This window comes from Erithacus rubecula (assembly GCF_903797595.1).
Source record: "Erithacus rubecula genome assembly, chromosome: 3".
In the NCBI taxonomy this organism is placed as follows: domain Eukaryota; kingdom Metazoa; phylum Chordata; class Aves; order Passeriformes; family Muscicapidae; genus Erithacus; species Erithacus rubecula.
In genome coordinates this window covers 44,443,794-44,462,842 of record NC_136689.1, presented here as the reverse complement: position 1 = coordinate 44,462,842, position 19,049 = coordinate 44,443,794, and the positions used below count along the sequence as shown (strand labels likewise).

At 40.0% G+C, this 19,049-nt stretch overlaps 1 protein-coding gene across 1 annotated transcript in view; it reads right to left on the bottom strand.

Annotated features, from left to right (window-relative positions):
• SACM1L (SAC1 like phosphatidylinositide phosphatase) overlaps positions 1-18,587 on the bottom strand; it is a 30,804-nt gene extending 12,217 nt beyond the window's left edge. The window contains exons 1-7 of the mRNA XM_079300291.1: positions 18,381-18,587; positions 8,957-9,054; positions 7,353-7,427; positions 5,309-5,436; positions 4,183-4,332; positions 2,859-2,918; positions 1,273-1,306 (exon numbers count right to left, since the gene is read on the bottom strand). Coding sequence (XP_079156417.1) covers positions 1,273-1,306; positions 2,859-2,918; positions 4,183-4,332; positions 5,309-5,436; positions 7,353-7,427; positions 8,957-9,054; positions 18,381-18,514 — 679 coding nt within the window. The 5' untranslated portion in view covers positions 18,515-18,587. The remainder of the gene's footprint in view (positions 1-1,272; positions 1,307-2,858; positions 2,919-4,182; positions 4,333-5,308; positions 5,437-7,352; positions 7,428-8,956; positions 9,055-18,380) is intronic.
• Between the last annotated feature and the right edge of the window lie 462 nt (positions 18,588-19,049).

The following is a 19,049-nucleotide window of genomic DNA, read 5'->3' as shown; positions in this document are numbered from 1 at the left end:
TACTGTTCTTTAGAAGTGCTTTGGTTTGGAGCAGTAAGGGAAATATTAAACATAGTTTAGGGCTTCAGATGATCAAAATCTCAACTATCCAAGTCCATTATTTCTCACCACTGCAAGACTATAAGACCAGGACACGCACTTGAAAAAATACATTTGGGTTTATATGGGGGGAAAAAGCCCCAAAAACCAGAATCTTTGATATTACTGAAATATCTACTAGTGGCACTATAACAGTGTTGCTGAGTGGTCTTCCTAGCATTTTTACTGCTAGAAATCCTGTTTCTTCAAATTCCTGAGTTCTCTAAGGTTTTGCTGTAATTCTAGCTTTCTAATTTAACCAAACAGTTCTTATGCTAATTATTTATAGAGTGAAAAAACAGGATCAAGGAAGGTGTTAATTGCATTTGTCAGTGGTTAATTGCAATTTACCCAGAACCAGCAGGATAAGGACTAGGGTGTTTCAATGGTGCCCTTTTGCTATCTTTCCTTTGTCCCTCTGCCTACTTCCACAAAATTTTCCTTTAAATAAGTAGCAGGAAAGGACTGGAGATCTGCTAGCTGCTGACAGTTCTACCAGATCAACCAATTCTATCTGGAAGCCATTCCCTGCACATATCTGAGAGGCCTTTGCAATGGAGGAACAAAGTAGAAAACAGCATAAGTTGCTCCATCCAGTCTTGCCAGTCCTTTTCACGCTGTCTGTCCAGGAGCAACTACCTAGGACTTACTGATGATGACACACTGCCTCCAGAAAGTGTTCAGTTTCCTTGCAGCATTCATCCCTTCTCAAAAACCAACTTATGACTGCTTTGCTAAAAAGGCTGTTTCCCAAAGCATTGGTCCAGGAAAAGCAGCTGCCTAGGAGCCTTCAGCAGAACCTACCCTTTTATTCATCAACATCCATAAGCATTCCTTCAAGTCAAAACTGCTGTCCCTTATTTTGCATCTAAAGTAGATGCATCCTTATAGCAAGATAAAAAAGTACTAAAGCTGATGAAATAGCATTTGCCATATTAATCTTAACCTTCCCACTGAAAAAGTTATGCAAACCACGACTGTAAAATTAAATATACGTAGCCTTCAAAGCAGAATATTCAAGGGAGTTGACACACAAGTAGGCTATCAAACAATATGTAATATCCATATATGAGCAAACTATATCTATTTCTGACAACATGCTCTGTTATAATTGCCAGCGTAACAATAGAGCAGCCTCATTTTGCTAATGGACTACCCATATCCAGCACTCAGTTTTACAGCACAAAAGGATACATCCATGCATCACTGGTGTAGCAAACCTATGGATCTGAAACACACAAATACCTGTTAAAAATATCAAACACTAGTAGCCAAAAATGGTGAGTGACTATACTTTGCCTAAGGATTTTGTGGTAGTTTTATATACTTCATATAATTTACCTTTTGTTTAGGGTGAAACATCCCTTTCTGGGAAAAGAAGTTCGGGAAAACAGCAACATATGTAATCCTTATTAGCAGGAGGAAAAAAGTAAAAGTCTAATCCCAATTAAGCAGCCTGGACAAAAACCAAGCTGTTTTGTCCTCCCTATACCTAGCATTTACTTATTTACAAATATGCCTGATATAAAGCAATACTTGCTGAAATCTTTTGACATGGTGCGTTTGCTTTACCTCCACAGCAGGACATATGCAGAGATAGTAGTTACAGAAGCCTTCAGTAAGATGTATTCTTATGAGAATAATACTCAAAATGCTTGTTCCAGAGTTTTTCCTATCCTGCCATACCTGAATAATTTAATCTTTCAAGAAAACTTTAAAATTCAATACTATAAGTCAGAAATCCCACACTTCATTACCTAAAACGGTTCTTGCATCAAGCCAGCTGTAATCAATGTGAGGGGAAGTACAGCCTAAAAACATCAGTTTTCACCTTCTGTGTTTTGTCACCTAGGTCTGTTTTCACCAGCCAGCCACACTTGGCTTTCCTTGGCTGTTCCCATCGCAGCTTCTCTCATTTCCCAAGCTTTACTTGCATAGCACTATGCAAGCTTTACAGCCTGTTGTATGCTCCTGGAATAAGCACAACAGCCCTTCATATCTTCACATTCCAGAAGCACTGCACAATCTACCCTTTTGGAACAGCATTGCCTAACGTAACAGCACATCTCCACATCTTACTGAGGCAGAAATAGAAGCTGTGCATCCCTTGCCTTGATTAATACAAAATACTGATGGAGAGAGGAGGCTGCTGTAGTGCAGGCAATCCAAGGAGTTTAACAGACAGAGGATGTCTCCGGTAGGAAGGAGCTTAGTCTGGCTATTAAAGTGCCACAGCTGTGGCTCATGGTCATGCATTTTATTTGCTGGACTAAATGAATTCAAAGGTGTGTTAAGTCTTCATTTGAAATAAAATGGAAGAATCTAAACTGCCAGTCTTAATTATCAGCTTTGTGATCTATACGTGAGGAAAATGGAATTGAAACTGCTCTCACACATGATGTGAGACAGTCTTAGGAAAAAAAGTGATGAATTGGACCTTGGCTATACCCAAAGATAAATACACAGCTAAACTTCAAAATGCTTGAGAAGCATATGCTGTTCAGTGTAACTTCCCTTTGGTTTATATGAGCAGCTATCTTCACAGCACAGTATCTTCAAACACAGATACTTCCAAAAAATTAACTTTCTAGAAGTACTACTAAGGACATTGACAGAGTTGGAAGTTTGAAAGCAGAAGACTCACTGTGCTAAACTAGGTGATGATTAGCCACGTTATACTAGATTCTGGCTGTCTGAAAGAGACAGAATTACAAAAAGCTGTTGCATGCTTATAGCAAAAGTATATTTGTGCCCTAATCAAATCATTATTAAGTGTTTACCTCTGGTTGAGCAATAAATTCTCTAAGAAGGTGTCCATTCCAAACAAACCGTGGGTCTGCCTGCAGCAAGAAAAAAGCCAACATATTTTTAAAGACTGTCAGTTCTGTTTAATTCAACATAAAGGCAGTATCATAGTATCCCTGTGTCATGTAAGTTTAGGTGAACAGGTACAAATGAAGATGAAGTTCCCTTCTTTTATCAGTAGCCTTCATATCCTCAACTGAAAATCTAAAAGATTGGAGAGAGTTATTTTTTTTAACTACTTTTAAGGGTGTGGCCTGACACTTCTAAACCATTAACAACTGAGCTGCAGAACATAATGCATTGGTGCCCCTACACTGGGGTTATTTCCTTCTACCAGTATTCTTAAAAAAACAAACACAAATATCAAACAAAACCATCCACACTCCACAGACCAGACTTCTCTTGCAGAGGCAAACTGGAGATGTTCAAAATTGCCACCATCATTTTGATAAGCCATTATACTGAAGCCATGGGAATATGAAGTTGCACTGCAATTTTAACCATCCAAGATCTGAATTTAATTGAAACTGATGGTTTTTTACTGTACTTTGCCTTTCAAACAATTTTCTGAAGTGACATAATTTTAAGGCAAACCAATCCTTTTGTGCCCTTTCTCTCCCTGGCAAGAGCTGTGTGCCAGGGCAGCATTTGATGATGCAAAACAATCCACAAATATAAACAGTTTTTCCAATGTTAAAAAAACAAACCAAACCAAAAACCCATCCATATAGACACAAGAGAATTTCAAGTTGAAACTGCATTTGGCTGTTGACTTTAAGACAAAAGCAACATACTAAATTTGTGTTTCATCCAAAGTATTAGAATACTTTAGACAGAATACAACATCTTAACACTGACGCCATAAAACCTGCAGTTCTATTCCAAGTTATCCTGTAAAAGAATATGAACACAAGCACAATTTATTCCACTTTGGATTCCTTCCCCCCATTCCAGGTCAAAGGAATTACTTGCTTTCTCTCAGTTTTCCTACTTAGCTCCTTGTTGTAATTAGAAGTGTTCAATATTAAAGGCAAAATTTAATTTATTTTGGATTTTTCAAAATCTATTCAAAATATACTTTAGAAAGTATTTCTAACTGCCGATCTGGAAGTGTGACAAAAGATCAGAACAGTTCCCTAGAAAATTGTGCTGCTCACAAGCTATGAGACTTGTGGACCAGTGTGTTCAGACACAACCCCTAATAGCTTGGATAAAACACCAGCATTATTTAAACATCATCTGCATCAAACTGACAGGAAATTTGCAATACCCCAACACAAAGCAAGCTCAAATCCTTACCCTCTCAAGAAGGCTCATCTCCTGGAACTCTGGGCTCGTGTTTGCCAGCCGCTGCAGGGTGTGTGTTAGGTCATAGGTTGTTGAGAAATAAAACCCATCCACGCTCAAGACATGGTTAAGCATTGATAAAAATACTTTATTGTCCTGCAACTGTTGGGAAGAGAAAAGAACAGAAGAGCTGTCACATACTACTATCAAAATATTTTACTCTTGTAAGCTACCACTACTTTTTGAAGTGATGAGATGAATTTTGCTAGTGCTCTAGCAATACATGACATCATCCAGAGATTACCATACAAGAAGGAAAGCATGAGAAGTGCAATTCTGATACCAGTTCACTGATAACTTGCAGTTAGCACACTGCAATCAAATTCTGCAACAACAGTGGAGAGCAGAGAACAGCATTCCTGTGAGGTAAATAGCTACTGATATTAAACTAATTCTAACAACTTCCAAGCAAAAGGGAAGCTGTTTGTTGCCCTGAAACCATTCAGTTAAAAAAAACAAAGTCAAAATGGCAAGACAAAATAATAGTTATAATCTGTATTCCAGTTCAAGTTCTGACTAGTCTCATTCCTTTCCTGAGAAACGACCAGATTCCCTTCCAGCTCCATTGGTTAGACACCCTGACTTGCTCTTTATCAATCCACTACACATTTGTTTTAAAAAATTCTTACACCAGCCACTCCCTCAAAAAAATAGATGTCGCTTCTTCCCTGCTAGGTAACTATGTAATTTAACAATTCCATAAAGAAATCAAGAAAGATAAGATGACAGCAACACAGTTTATTGTAGAGGCCGTCAGAAAAGTAAATCTGTGAGAAAGACTTAACAGAAGCATTAGGAAGGGTACACCATCCTAACAGAAGCAAAAATGCACATCCAAAAGCTATAGATGATATTCTAAGTTGCACCATATGAGTTTATTATCTTGAATGACATGATTTTATATACATCTATACACAAATATTAAAGCCATTCTATTAATACGAACAAATTAGAAAAAAAGTATTGTTCAAAGAGCTTCTTAAATAAAAAATTTATAGCTTCATCAAATTAGGTCCTGTAGCAATGAGCATCAACATACAATAACATTCCTCCACAGTCCCCTAATCAATGTACCTACCTGAATATCAGTTAAGTGCAGCATGGTCTTTTTGTAGGAGAGGATGTCAAAGTCTGTCGCTTTCCAGATTGCATGACTGAAGATCTCACCTACTTTTTTCTTTTTTGTTATTACAATAAGGTATGTGCCTGTAAATCAGAAAGAACAATGTTAAAAAAAAAAAAGAAAAAAAAAAAAAGAAAAAAAAAAGAGCTGCATGTATTAAGGAAAGCAGTCTATGCTTATATCAGAAAACCGAAACCAAGAGAACTTTATGCTCTTAAGTGTAGCAAAAGCAAACAGGGCTGGAGCAAAAGCAAAATGTACTTGCTAAGCTATCCACTTTCCTGTCTTCAGAGATCTTGAGCTGCTCATTAAGTTTAAGGAATTTTTAAAAAGTGGACAAGATAAAATTTCACCTACTCCTGATCAGAGACAGTCTGAAAGTTTTCAAGTTTGCAAACTCAGAAAGAGGCCAATAATCTTGAATGTGGTTTGAAAAGCACAGAGCAAGTCCAAAATACATGAAAGGAAGCATGCTTCAAAAGCCATAAAGACTATTCAATTTATCATGAAAAAATAGTCCTTCTAACAGAGTCAAAACAGAACAAAGAGATTGCAGGTTCTTGTCTTAAGACAGGAACTTTGCTGTTTCCGTGGTTGCCTAAGTAACAAACCACAAAACCCACCCCATAATCATGGACAGCTCACTCAGAGCAATTAATTTACACTTGTTGGTGAACACAACACAACCTTATTTCTAAGCATAGGGTATTTCAGTGTCATCTTGTTTTTGAATAAAAAGCTTACTCTTAATACTGCAATAGGCAAAGATTATTTATATTTGTTAAAGGTGCTGCATTGCTAGACACAGGGCCAGTTTCACAGCTAAACAGCAGTGAACTACCTAATAACATTTAGCTAAACATTTAATTTAGCTCATAACATCTTTACTTTGACAGTTGCATACTAACACTCAGTACAAAGCTCTAGTGGGTAGAATGAAAAAGCCCAAAGCTTTTAAGAGACTTTACACATTCTATATTTTATTTGATATTCAGGCAGATGAATAGTAGTCATTACCAAGCCTTTAAGTGTTGAAAATTCCCCTTTGGGGCAGTTCAGCTTTAAAACAGTCAGCACTCACTGAATCCCTAAGACACATATATTCATTACACTGCTTACTCTACAAGACCCATAACTCTTTAGAATATGGGCATAGAAAGTTCAGCTGTTTTAAGACCCTGTAGAAGTCACTGCATTCAATGCAATCACCCTTAGCCTCTGTTGGGAATACTGCAGTGAGTGATCTTTAATCCTTTCTACACATGCAAATCTTATTCAGTATGTATGATGCTTATTACACCATTTTTCACAGTACTTCAGTCTCAAACTCTATCAGATGCTACAAAAAGGATTGTTGGAGCAGCAATGCTTACTTTCCCAAAAGCTTACACTTTATGCATCAGGTGTACTCATGATAGTGGCTGCTGAGACCCGACCACTGAGATACTTAGAAAAACTAGACAATTTATTCTTACATTATCCTAACACTTCCTAAACTTAGAATTGTTCCAGTCTGCCCTTCTCCTTTTCATGCTGGATTTTCTTCATATTTGTAGGGCAGTTGCAACACAGTCATTACTTGAACAGCTGAATCTACTTGTCTAGCATCCAATCACTGTCAGCTATTTGTGTACCATGATTATTGATCAAGCTTCACAACAAACACTTGACTATTGCATCAAATCCTGCAGTTAAGATTAAAATAGATACAAAGAAAAAATAGATGAGGTTCTTTGCACTCATTTGAAATGCATTCCTTATAACTAAAACAACTGACAGTTAACCCTACCTTTAGAGGACATCATGGTTTAAAAGTTACACAAACATTCACGATAAGTAGATTTGGATGCCTCCATCTTCTAGAAGTCACAAGAAAAGTCTATCATACTAATGAAAGTGCAACCTCAGATACTTGTAAATACTATTTTTGCCTTTAAAGCTTCTTTAACAGTTTCTTTTGTCTAAGTATTTTTAAAGAGCACAGTTCTCTTCTCCTTACCTGCCACCAATCGGATTGTTCCCAAAATACCAAATATAGGCCTTGTAACAGCTGAAGGGGGAACATCTTTTTTAACTGAAAAGCAGAAGAAAAGAACATTAGAATTTCAGACTGCTTCTTTTATGCCTGTGTTGGAACACTATTAGAACAAGGTCTCTCCAGCCTTTCTGGGCAAATCAAGTTTTGCTACAGTGTTAAGTAAAAGAAACAAAGCATGAGAATTTCAAACCCTGTTGAAACGTTAGGAGGAGGATCTGGGATTTTAACCAATTTCTCACATTTAATCAAAGTAGCCATCCAGTTGAAAAAATTCAAGCTTATTTACATGACAGTATATAGTAGACTCCTCAATAATGTGTTGTCCTGCCAGCTTCCAGAAGCTTTGTTTTGAAGCCATCAAGACCATAAAGGACAACCAAACCGTAAGTGTTTGTGCCTCCATGTCTGATTGCTTCTTCTGAGCCTTGGTCTGTTTCTGTCTCAGAAGGCCTAAGCTCTGTCTGCAAAACTACCAACAGCAGCATACATGTGGCAAAGGACACAGTAATCCAAACAACATACCAAGAGATCAAAAAAGTATTCAAATATCAATTAAAAGTCTTAGTACGTGTAAATTTCATTTACTTGCACTTCTAAAACAAAAGAAGGGATATTAGAAAAATCTAAAAAAACCCAAAGCATCCCCCAGAATGAAGCATTTTCTCAGAACTCAGAAAACTGAAAAAGGTAACCTTTGAATCTTCCTCTGCTTTAAACACCTTGCAGGTTCATCTGATAAAAGAGCAGTGGTGAGAGAGACACAGACTGACAAAAGATTTGGGATAACTATCTTGTCAGTTTTGAAGAGACAGTTTTGAAGGAGAAATTGAAATAATATGCTATGATACCAAAAGTATCACTGCTCTTATATGAAGTATACAAGCAGCCTAATAAAAGAGAGAGAATGACTGATTTTTATATTACTTTTACTGTAGCATTTCTGTCTGTTTGGAGATCAGTAATACCATGGTACCAAACCCCTGGAGAATCAAAAGGGAAGTCTCCCAATACCTTCATTTTACTGTTATTCAGAGTTTTGTTTCATATTTTTAAAAAAATGTAATTAAAATTTTCAATCAAGAGGCTTAAGACTATTCCCACTAACATTTGAATCTGGATTTGCAACACAGAATGAAAATTTATAGTACAGGTTTTCTTACTTGGTATTTCTGGAGGCTTTATGAAAAGTCAAGCTTCAGTTTTATACAAAAGACAGCACTGGGACAATTTGCAAAAGCTGTAGAACCCCAGTGTTCAATACTTTCCCTGTTTGATCTTGAACTTCTAGCACCAACCCCAAATAGCCTGGATGAGTCAGCTTCCCCTGTTGTGATGGATAGTCTTACAAGGCAAGCACTATCATCAAACTCACAGCCAAAAGGCATTTGAAACAAAGCCCTGCAGAACAAAATACAAAGCATTGTATTAAATTGTAACTAAAAGTAAAAAAAAAATATGTCAGTATCATCTCAGTAAGGTTCTGAAGATCTTCTTGGACTGCTACAGCAAAACAGACAAAAAGGACAAAGATGACTGTATTGAGAAATACTGGTGAGGAGAGTCACCTGTAAGAGTGACTTCTGTGGAGACTCTGTCAATGGCAAGCACATCATCTGCTCCATCATCACAGGCTTCCACATAGAACTTCTCTGGTGTTGTATGCCTTTAAGGGATTAGAGAGGAAAAAGGAATTAGTTTAGCAAAACTTATTTGAGATTGTTTACCCTGCAACACCTGAAGACAGAGCAATCAATTTTACACCTTATTTCAGCTGCAAAATAACAAAATTCTCACTGGATTGCTTCCCAACACCCACTGATGTTGACAGCATAAGAAAACAAACAAAACCCAAAACAAGTAATTAAAAAAAAAAACCAAAACAAAACAAAAAAAGCGAGTCCAGCTCATCAGTTATTGCAAAATTCATGGCCTGCCTAACAATCATAATCCTTTTTTATTACCATAAGGCAAAGACCTGAAAGTGAATTAGTGTATGTAGTGACCCACTCTAATTCCTGTAAGCTTGAACCATATCTGATAAGCCAAAACTCATCTCACAACAAAATCAGAAGTTTTTAAACAAAAAGCCTCCTAACAGATTAGGCCACATCCCTAATGCAAGTCTAATAAACATAAAATGTAATGTATGAAATTATAAACACACCTGTTCCACTAGTGTTGTAAGTATTGCAATAATCCACTAGAAAAAACACAGTAGAAATGAAAAAGTTCAAGTAGCACACTAATTTATTAAAGCAGATGTCTCAACACTACTGTTCCCCAGATGTGTTAGCCAGGTCTACATAACACACATGGCATTAATATGTATCTCTCCATTAGACAAACAAATCACACACTGACTTCCTGTTCAGACTGCATTGCCATCCTTCCCTTCCTTCCCCCTCAAAACCATCAAGAAACCCAACACTTTTAGAAGTGTTCTTTAAAAATACACCCATTGTGATATTTGCAAAAAGCCAGACGTTTACTGTGCATTGATAGGAGGGTTATGCAGGACTGACCTGTAGCCACACACAGGAAATGCTCAGAAAACAAACAAAAATCCCCAAACACTCTAAACTATTGTTCTTGACTCTTAGACTGATTTTTCTTAGTTTAAGGCTTGAGAAGACATGGGGTCAGAGTTTTAAAATTCTTGTTCTGGTAACAGGGTAGGTATTTTTAGACTCTTTCTCCCTAAATAGATCTTGCATTTCTACACATCTTCTATTTCTTTTAATTCTTCAGAAAGCTGAATTAGAATTCTAATTTAGAGCAGAGGAATCTGATGGCCAGGTTTTGGTAGTTTGTGGGGGGGTAGTGGTACAGAACTGGCTTCCTGTGTCTGACAGAGTCAATGCCAGCCTGCTCCAAGACAGACCCACTGCTGGCCAAGGCACAACAGTGACAGTGGAAGCACCTCTGGGATAACATATTTAAGAAGGGCAAAGTGTTCAGCACAACACCAACTGCAACAGGACAGAGTGAGAATGTGTGACAGAAACAACCATACAGACTAAGGTCAGTGCACAAGGAGGGGCAGTAGGTGCTCCAGGAGCTGGAGCAGAGATTCCCCTGCAGCCCCTGGTGAAGGCCCAGGAGGCAAAGCTGTCTCCTTGCAGCCCATGGCAGAGCAAAGATCCACCTGCAGCCCTTGGAGAGTCACAACAGAGCAGGGTGATGCTGGTTAGAACAGGGTGCTAATAACACCAGTGTAGTGGGTTTGATCTTCATATAGGCCATTCACTTAACAGATGAATTTGATGATCCTTGTGGGTCCCTTCTAAATCAGAATATTCTGTGATTCTGTGACCCCATAGGAAGCCTGTGCTGGAACAAGCTCCTGGCAGGACTTATGACCCAGATGGGAAACCATGCTGGAACAGCCTGTTCCTGAAGGACTGCACCCTATAGAAGGGACCCATGCAAGAAGAGTTCATGAAGAACTGCAATCTGTGGGAAGGACTCACTGTGGACAGGTTTGTGGAGAATTGTCTCTGGGATAGGAACCCCATGCTGGAGAAGGAAAAGGAGTCCTTCCACTGGGGAAGCACCAACAAAGTGTGATGAACTGACCACAAACCCCACTCCAAATCTCCCTGTGCTACTGGGGGAGACAAAGGAAGTAAATAAAATTAGGAGTGAATTTGAGATGGGGAAGAAGGGAGAGGTGAGAATAAGGTGTTAAGATTTGGCTTTATTTCTCATTATCCTATCCAGATCTGATTATTAATAAATTAAACTAATTTCCCCAAGTCAACTCTGTTTAGCCAGTGACTATAATGGCAGTGTGATCTCTCCTTGCCCTTATCTTAACCCAAGAGCTGTAACTTTTATTTTCTCTCCCCTATCGATGTGCAGATGGGAGTGATAAGTCACTTCAATGGGCATCCAGGATCAACTCACCACACTTAAAACCTCTTAAAAAGAGGTTTAGAAGACCCCACTTTCCACTCACTTAAAGCAGGACCAACTTATAAGTTTATTCAACTTCTAAGTCAAACCCTGTTTCTCAGGGTATGTTTTGACTCTCCTGAAGGATGGCGATTCTACGCCATTTGTAAATCAGCATCCTTAAATCTTTCAGTTACACATATTAAATGCTTAATCTTTGAAAATATAAACAGAAATATATATATATCTAAGAAATACCAACATGCTGTTTACTGAACAGTGAAGCCTTAAAACACCTACTTTGCTTTCATTGCTTTTGTTTCTGATGAAGTGCACATGTGCACCCTCAGCTCTTTAGAGGGGCTTCACAGTAATAACGGGAGCTGTTTTTATGGCAATAAAGCAAACAGGTACACAGATAGAATAGGGGAAGACAAGCTTAAAGACATCTACAAACCCTCACTTTATTAAAGAATCTTAAAAAAAAAAAAAAAAAAAGGATATACTATTTAAGATGCAGTGAGAAACCCATTGCTAACTGGCAGGAAGTAGCAGGAAGCATTTTTTCCACAAGAGAAAGCTGCAGCTTAACTTCCATTGGTTTAGTTGAACCCTCGTTGGGATGTCAGTTGATACAAAAGATTCCATCTAAAACAAGTGAGAAGAGACTCTACCAAGTTTAATATTGGACCTGTTGTGCCATTAACACATGCTTATAGACTCTTACTCATCTGAGCATCTCAAGCAAAGTTGAAAAAATAGGTTAAATTACCAGGTTGTAAGCAAAGTGTTGAGGCTATAGTTTCAGTTTTTGAATACTCTGTATGAAGATCACAACATGGACAAGACATCTACACTGATTCTACAGATCATAAAAAAGCATTTTCATCCATGACCAGTATTTTTGATTAGCTGCTCCTTACATTATAAAGTGCAACATGGCTATGACACTACTACAGTCTCAGTAGAGATTCACATTCATATTGGTTAAAGCCTGTTTTTAACCAACCAAGAAGAAGCTTACAAATCTCAAATAATTGTTATATAAACAAATGCTTTCTTTACCACATGCAAGAGTAACAATTTCTCCCTGAAGAACAAGAAGCCTTTTACCTCAATACCCCAAATTGAAAACAGAGAGAATTAGAGCTGCCACTACAAATGATTGGTCTCTCAATATGTCATATGCCCTGCTTTGCTAGATCAGATCCCAGCACTTCTCTCTCTCAAATCCTAGACCACATTATTTCCTGCCACTAACATTGCCCTTTTAACTATTTTATCATCTTCATTTCCTCTTATGCAATGCCTATAGTTTAAGCAAAGCTAGAAATTTATGTTTCACATTTATTTAAAGTCCTCCTTCCCATGGTCCTTTCTAGGACCAAATTTGGTGACAAAAGTGTCATGGAAAATGTAAGGCAAATCATCCCTGTTTTCAGCTCAATAGACCCAAAATGGCCAGCAGCTTGCAGCACTCTGAAACAGAAACATTGACTTTTGAGTAAGGGAGGAAACAGGGGTAAGAGAAAATGAAGTTATCAATCTACAAAGATGACAGAACTTGAACAAAATACTGTTGGGATCACTTTTAAAAACTGCTCTAAATATAGCTGTGCAACACAAACTGGAAAGCCTAAGGCCCCGCAAGATATTAAACTGTGCTTCAGAAGAAGTGGGATAACTACTGCTCTACAAAATTTTCAACAGAAAGACGATTCACTTAGTCCTTGCTTCATTTGTGCAAGAAGTTCAACGTTTCCTAAAACAAATATTGTTAAGGAAGAGGCCAGGACTCAAAGCAGTTCCAGCCCAAGTGCTGATTTACAACTTTACCAATTACCAGAACTAGGCTTGCAGTCTCATTCACACTTTCATGACCTTTGGTATCATAAAATTGCTATAGTCAAGACAATTGACTCTTGGCTGTCTTTCAGAAAGGAAGCTAATGAACACTTCATGCAAGAATAGGTTAATCTCTAAACTGTACTCACCAGCATGTCTATCACAAGTGTAGATGAATAGCACACATGCTAATTTTGCTCATATGACAGGGAGACATTAAATGGTGAAGAGAGGATCATTCACAACTAGAAATGGCAGATTTGTGTGGGCTCCTCTGCAAAAACCCCCCTGGCAGACCCCTCAGAGACCCCTGAGTGCTGCCCAGGAGCTGCAGGGGCTGGATTTGGCTCCTTGGGAGAATGTGCCCACATTGAGAGAAGAGACACAGAAAATAATGATGAGTAGAGTGTAAATTAGAATGTTAGAATGTAGTATAAGTAGGTTTTTAGATTGTTTATATTAAGGGCCATGTGGCCAAGATGGAGGATCCTGGGTGTGGTGGGCTTCTTCCTCCTTCTTCTTCATGTCATCCATGCTGAAGTTGCACCCTGGGAACCACAGATTGGATGGGGAAAGAACTGGACATTGTAAAGAGGTTGCACGGCATTGGGGAAAATTTGTAAATATTGTATACGTAGTTTAGAGTATAAAGGCCTTGGCACAGCCCGCCCAGGGGTTCTTCTGCAATGGTCGACCTGCAGAGCGGACCCGTGTCGGGCTGGCAGAAACATTTTTAAAGATAAGATAAATAAACAGCCCTGAGAAAATACAAGGTCATCTCAAGCTGCTTTCTTGCCAGTGCCTCCGAGAGAACCAGACTTGTGACCACCTGCATGCCCTCTCTGGGGAGGTCTCAAGCCTGAAGAGACCCTCAGAGACGGGACAGATTCATTCTATTATTTTAATGAAACAAGGATAGATGAAGTCCAAGTGCCAGTATTACATAAAAAATAACAATCAAGAAAGCAGTATTTTATAGAAACCCATAGCATCTGCAGTTATGTTTAGAACTGGTTTTCATACACCCAGCCACATTCTGGTTTTGTATAAACTTTATAGTTCACAGTGGAGCCTGCCTTCTCCTCAGCTAAATTACCACTGCTGTCTAGAACCATACAAGACATAAAGAGCTCTCACCACCTTGCTCCATCACCATCTTGCTTCCCTTACAATTTAACAGCATGTCAAATCATCACAAAATTTAAAATCTATTTCCTTTTTTTTAACTGAAGGAAAACTGACCACCATTATAATGAACTAATGTAAAATATTCACAAAATTTGAGTCCTTCTATTTCCTTCATTTTAACTAAAAGAAAGCTGATCACCATTATAATGAACTATTTCTCAGTATTGCTAAAGAACAAAGGAAGCAATAAGCACAAATTTTACATTTTTAATATAACTCAAATTACTCAAGAAAAGGAGAAGCATTGAAGAACTACAATCACCAAATTCCCATTCCAAATATTACTGAAGGTGACTTGAATTTCATTTTGATAATCTTCTTGATGCCAAGAGATAAAGCAACTCAGTAGATTTCATTCCTACATGTCAAAGTTGCAGGGAAAAAGTACTGATCCCCAACACAACAGAAACATTAAAATAACCCAAAAAAGAACAAATCACTGTTTGCTTACACCAAGCATAAAGTCAGACTAATTTGCAGTTGAGATAGTATTTATTTTGTTTGTGTATTTGTTGTGAAGTTTCACTTCCTTAATTATGTTATAAAGCAGCATTGTGTATCATACAGATGATGCACAGTTGCATCTCACATTTTAATTAGGCTGATTTTACAGATAGGGATATTGCTATGTTCAGATACAGCATGAAAGAAGACCCTGCATGCTCTAATGGCCACTAAAGATAGTACTTCACTCAATATCACTTAAGCCTTCTAGGCCTCAACAGTCAAACTCTTACTTCAGTAATTGATTATTTCACCATAAATACTTAACATTGCTCTAATGCAGGAAACTCTTTGATGTCAGCCTCTGAATACTGTAATAAAGCAAGCCAAAAGCACATCCAATACTTCACAGAGATGCATTTGGGCTCTTGAGCACAGCAAACTGCCCTGCAGTGAGATACAGGAAAGATGTTAGTTTATGCAGTCCCAACCAGTATGTTAAGTAACAGAGCTAACACACTGGTGGTTTCAGCACACCAGAGATTCCAGATTTTCTAGGTGAGCAGGTGTGCTAATTATATGTCTCCCATAAATATTACTCCTCGAGCAGAAACAGCTCAAGGAATTGGAACATCTCCCATAAAGCAGTAACTGTTGCAGGGAGAAAAACCCTAGGATTTAGAAAACAAATGGAAATACCATTTTAAAACAAAACAGAAAAGGCATATATTAAAGGCCTAGCTACATAATGTCTATTTCCAGTGAAGTTTCACTCTACATGAAAATAATTTACTGCATAAGTTAATGTCCGGCTCAAGCAACATCCCTGAGCTTTACAACAACAACCACTTAGATGGAGCAGTAAGAAAGGAATTTGTAGCTGGTCTTTCTGAAAGATGTTATTCAAAACAAAAGGGCATTTTAGACTTCCACCCAAAACAGACACAGAAGTGGAAGGCACTGTGTTCAAGTGCAGGAGCTACCAAAGACTGACAAGTACTTTCACAAAGTATGTGAGGCAACATAGCTATGGGCAGGAGGAGTTAAATCTGATGTAATGGACCCACAAGATACTGAGAAGGCTATCAGCAAGATAAGTGATCCAAGATCACTTAAGACAAGGAATCCAAGCACAAAGAAAAAAAAAAAAAGGTGATTTTTAACTGAGCCAAAACAACAGCCAGAATTTTCTCTATTCTGCAGACACCTTTAACAATCAGTTTGTATATATTACTGTATATATTTGTATATATTAACGGGACTGGCAACTCCACTGCTAGTTGTGGACAAAATACCTGCAATGGCCATTTGAATTTTACAATTTATTCCCGAGGCTACCAGAAGAAGTTAATTAAACAATGCAATGACAGAAGTGACAACTATAGATAGCAGTTTTCAGATTCATAGTTTTCCCAATAATTGTTGGTGTAACTCAGTAAGCAGCACAAATGCCAGACATCAGCACTTTTACTACTACTACTGAACTTGAGTGATGATACTGGTCAAAGCACAAAGGGCATGAACCACTACTTTTGATAAGGTGAAGAACATAAGAGGTTCGTGTTGAGAGCTAGAATCTGTGGCTGGATGTACAGAATTGGGCCCTGCAGAGCACTCAAATCAGGGAGGTGCCATACAGGGCCAGAAAAGGTACATTTGCAGAATCTGACCTTACCATCTTGAGAGTGAGTAATCTGTTAAAAACCCAAACTGAAAGGCTGCCACCACCAAATCCCCAAATTGAAGTCTAGTCTGGATTTTTTGTAAAAACATTCTCCTTTGACCTTGACAACGTGGTAGGCTTGACTCATCACCCAAGTTATGGCCCTATATCTTCAAATGCTTGGTAGAAAGGCTGCAGCCATTATCATAGCTTGGTGTAACAACAAGAAAAGAAAAAAACCTGATTTTTCAGAGCACAAGACAATTCTGTTTTCATGTTTATGAAAAAACTCATGTTAAACTACATCTGAGACAGCCTTGTTTTAAAAAGATCAAAGCTTACTTTTAGCCAAGATTCAAATTTGAATGAGAGAATTCTTTACTAGTCTGTGTCCACAAAAGGGCTTTTGCTTGAAAAAAATCTCAGTAAGAACAACTGTACACTAAAAGCCACAACATAACTGCTATTCACACAACTCACCTTTTCTCCTCTCCAGCCAAAAAGATCACAAGACAAGCTTAAAGAAAGACAAATACTGCTAAAGTGACAAGAGAAGGGAAGGAAAAAGGGGGGGAAAAAATAGCAGCTTTTTGCCAAGCAAGTCTTTCAGCCACCACCGATGATCTTACTGTTCAGCAATACTACTCAATTATCTCCAGGGTCAGTGTACCCTGACATAACTACCTAAACAAAAGAAAAAGCCTGGTGACTTTGAAACATGTAACAGCATTATGGCAAACTGTTTATACAGACCTCCAAAAGACCTGTTTGCACTGATTCCAAAAGATGACAGTCAAATGAAATTTAACAGAGCATAAAGTACAGTTAAATCAGGCTTAAGAGTCACTTTCAGATACTGCTACCTAAAAATGGCATCAGTAACTCAATTATGGAGTTTCCAGACACTGTTTAGAGGTCAAAAGCCTGGGAACACATTTAGCACACACAAGGCACTTCACTTTTGGCTTCAGTCATGAAGAGTCTCATGCTCAAAGCAATATCCTTGGGAGTTTGAACCAGTCGGTGTGAGGGTTTATAATGGAGATGCCTCTTGCAGTGTTAACTTTGCACTGCTTTTGGTTATGCAACTTCTGCTGCTGTATTAAAGGCAGCACACAAACATGTGGCATACCCATACATTCAAAGGCTTACAGTCTCCCCTAAAAAATGTGTTTTAATAAAAAAAATCACACTAGGTAGTTAGAAGAATTTATTCGTAAAAGTCACAGCTGGTACTGCACGGGACAGTCATGAAAGTTTAAAGCCCTCAAAGTTCAGTCATCAGCTGGCATCAAAATCATCACGCACCACAAAAAAAAGCCCATTTGTGTCACGAAAGCCGATGGACAAGCACGCCGAGGGAACCTTCTGCTGGCAAGCGGCGCTGCACACACACAGTAGTGCCCGAGCCCCTACGGCAGCCACCTACCAGCACGAAGGCAGAATCCCAGAATTGTCAGGGCTGGAAGGGACCTCCGGAGATCACCTGGTCAATCCCTCTAACAAGGCAGCGCCACCCAGAGCAGGTGACAAAGGAACGCTTCCAGGTGGGTTTGGAATGGCTCCAAAGAGGAAGCCTCCACAGCCGGCAGGCAGCCCTGGCTGCTCTGGCCAAGGGAAGCCTCGCAGGCATTGACCTCCCGGACACGCGGGAGGACAGCGAAACAGACACGGGAGCCGCCCGCCCGCAGCGCTGTGGGACGGACGGCGACAGAGGAGTGTCCGCGGCCAAAGTCCGCCCTTCCCCTCCTGCCCTCCCAGGCCAAGCCCTTCGAGGACACTCAGCTGAGCGAGGGACCCGAGATAGGCAAAAAAGGGCAGAGGACGAGACGGGGGAGAGCAGGGGACAGCAAGGGAAGGGCGACCGTCACTCCACCGGCGGCTCCTCCCTTCCCTTTCCCTCCACTTCGGCAGGTGCCAGAGTCGCGTCACCCCCGTCCCAACGGGTCACTCACAGCTTCAGGCTGGCGTAGGCCGCCGCCGCCGTGGTTCCCGCCGGTGCCGCCGTCGCCATCCGTTCCCTCGGGCTGTCCCCGGCCGACCGGCTCCGCTCCGACCCGGCCGCTCCCTCCCTGCCCGACTGACGCATCCCTGGGCCGGAGCGACGGAGCCCCGCTCGGGACAAAGCTCCGCGGGCGCGCTGGCGAGCCCAGGGCGGGGCACCGCCTATGGCAGGAGGGGGCGGGGCCAGACAGGCTCATCGGCGCCGCCATTGGCTGAGGCAGCGCGGGTGTATTGTGCTGAAGTATGCGGGGGCAGCACTCCACTCTCGGGCAGGGCCAGTGGCGCAATGGATAACGCGTCTGACTACGGATCAGAAGATTCTAGGTTCGACTCCTGGCTGGCTCGGCTGCTCACTTTTTTCCCTTCGATATTTTTCATTTTTTCTCTTGCACTTCAAGCCGCGGGTGATGCCCACAGCCCCCTCACGCTTCTGCACAGGCCCACTGCTGCCACCTTCTTGCCCCCAATGCGGTGGTCTCCAGACCTCACAGGGTTGGGTGGTGTTAACAGGGCTCCCTGCTCCTGGCAGCCCCCCAGCATGGGGACAGTTGCTGGCCACCTGGCCACCCTTGCTGACCCTGCAGGCCATGGTGTTTGATGAGGAGCAAACCTGACCTCCT